The sequence below is a fragment of the Aplysia californica genome, unplaced genomic scaffold, assembly GCF_000002075.1.
Source record: "Aplysia californica isolate F4 #8 unplaced genomic scaffold, AplCal3.0 scaffold00302, whole genome shotgun sequence".
In the NCBI taxonomy this organism is placed as follows: Eukaryota; Metazoa; Mollusca; class Gastropoda; order Aplysiida; family Aplysiidae; genus Aplysia; species Aplysia californica.
Genome location: NW_004797572.1, coordinates 171,071 through 172,822, shown reverse-complemented (window position 1 = coordinate 172,822; position 1,752 = coordinate 171,071). Strand labels below are relative to the sequence as shown.

At 40.6% G+C, this 1,752-nt stretch overlaps 1 protein-coding gene across 1 annotated transcript in view; it reads right to left on the bottom strand.

The window, feature by feature from the left end:
* LOC101845782 (sodium-dependent serotonin transporter) overlaps positions 1 to 1,752 on the bottom strand; it is a gene marked incomplete at its 3' end in the record, with an annotated part of 117,291 nt that overhangs the window by 47,578 nt on the left and 67,961 nt on the right. The window contains 1 exon segment of the mRNA XM_035970657.1: positions 758 to 817. Coding sequence (XP_035826550.1) covers positions 758 to 817 — 60 coding nt within the window.

Genomic DNA, 1,752 nt, shown 5'->3' with positions numbered 1-1,752 from the left:
GCAAGAATAGACATTTCTGAAGTAATGTAGTTTAGATTTAGCTTGTGGGTGCTCGCAGGGCGCCACCGGAAGGTACTACACCTCTTCTTTCCCTCTGTTGTTTCTCTCTGTCTGTTTAGCTTTAATTTTCCCCAGCACTTAACGAGCGCAATTAGATCGATGTGTTTCTCTGTACCATATCTCAAATTCTCATTTAGAGTAAGCACACCGCACCATATAACGCGCACTGCGTTTAGTTGCTCGTTTCCTATATCCATATGTTTGTGGGAGTGGTACTTCGAAAGTCTTAAGTGGTTTCTCCGGAAAGGAAAGTCAAAAATTCATGTGTCAATTTTAAGAAGTGCCCTCTTTATGTAAGCTTAAATAAGCACAAATAACACAGAACTAGCTCAACGTAATTACATAGTTCAATGGTGGCCGTATTGAATATCATTTATCCAGTTCGGTGACTTGTTTTTGAAAACATAAACAGCACAGCAAGACATTCCCTTTGAAAGAGAAGCTGTTATCATTCTAAATGCCGCCCATCCCTTCAGGTGACATTCTATTTGGAAAATTTGCACTTTGTGCAAGAAAGCAAGAACCCATGATTGATTTAACTTTGTGTAAAGACAGGAAATTATTGTGTTCTCTCGCAACAGAAACAATAACACTGAGAGCAGCAGCGCCCGTGAAAAAGAAAAAGAGAAGCAGGTCGCCTTCAAAACACCCTTTAAGTTACAAGAAGCATCAGAAAAAATAGGCCAAAGGTACTCACACAAAGTAGGTGTCCTCTGGTGTGGTCTTGATGTTGTCAAAGATGGTGATTTCCGCTTCTCTGGGGAAAATAACAAGTTTTCTATTTGGACACTGTTATTTCTCCTTAAACCACCTTGTGATAGTGATAGCTTAATTAATATTTTCGACTTTACGATCAGCCAATGCTATATTCCTCTAAAACACCCAGATAACAATGTCTCTCAGAACAAACAGACCTAACCCGAAAATGCATCACTACCCTACCTTTATTTTCACTTTGGCTTGAATGTAATGTAAGACGAACTGCGTGCGAACAAAAATAAAAGTGAACGTGTTAAAGGTAAGAAATGCAGACTTCGTACAAGTGTGTGAAGGGGGTGGGGGTGGAAAAGGAGGGGGTGTTTTCCACAAAAGAGAAAAAAAAGAAAATTGTGATATTGACTATCATGTTACCTGTAAGTGCTTCTGTGGTATTTACAGCGGCTGTGCTCTGTTTCTTTTTTTGTCCTTCCTCTTTCTCTAGACTAATCAGTGGGTCAAGGACTCCCAAGAACCCAATTTGTGTTCGCTGGCCCGCTACAGTAAAACTAACAAGACACAGTACTTTTTCCGTAATAGATCTAGTCGCCAAGGCAAAGAATCTTTACTTTAGGTAATAGAACTAGATCTAGTTGAGTAGACACGCGTATAGAGACGGGGTGGGGACACTTCCTGGTGCAAGGTTGCGCTGTTGTCACTTGCTGAAACAAGTCGAATAACTCGGTTTCAAAGACCTCAGTTTGAATTCCCAGCGTTGTCACATTTTATGCCAGGAAGTAAACACATTGCTCTTCGCATAAGATGAAAGTATGCTGTTCGTGTAGCCAAATACTGCTGCAAAGTTGGTAACGAACTTGACTAACTCACAGAAGTTCGAACTTTGAGGTTTCGACTCCATGTAAAGGCAGTGATTTAAAAAAAAAAGAAGTTCTTCCCAGACCATTTTCAAGGGCCCCATCCTCTCTCTCTCTCTCT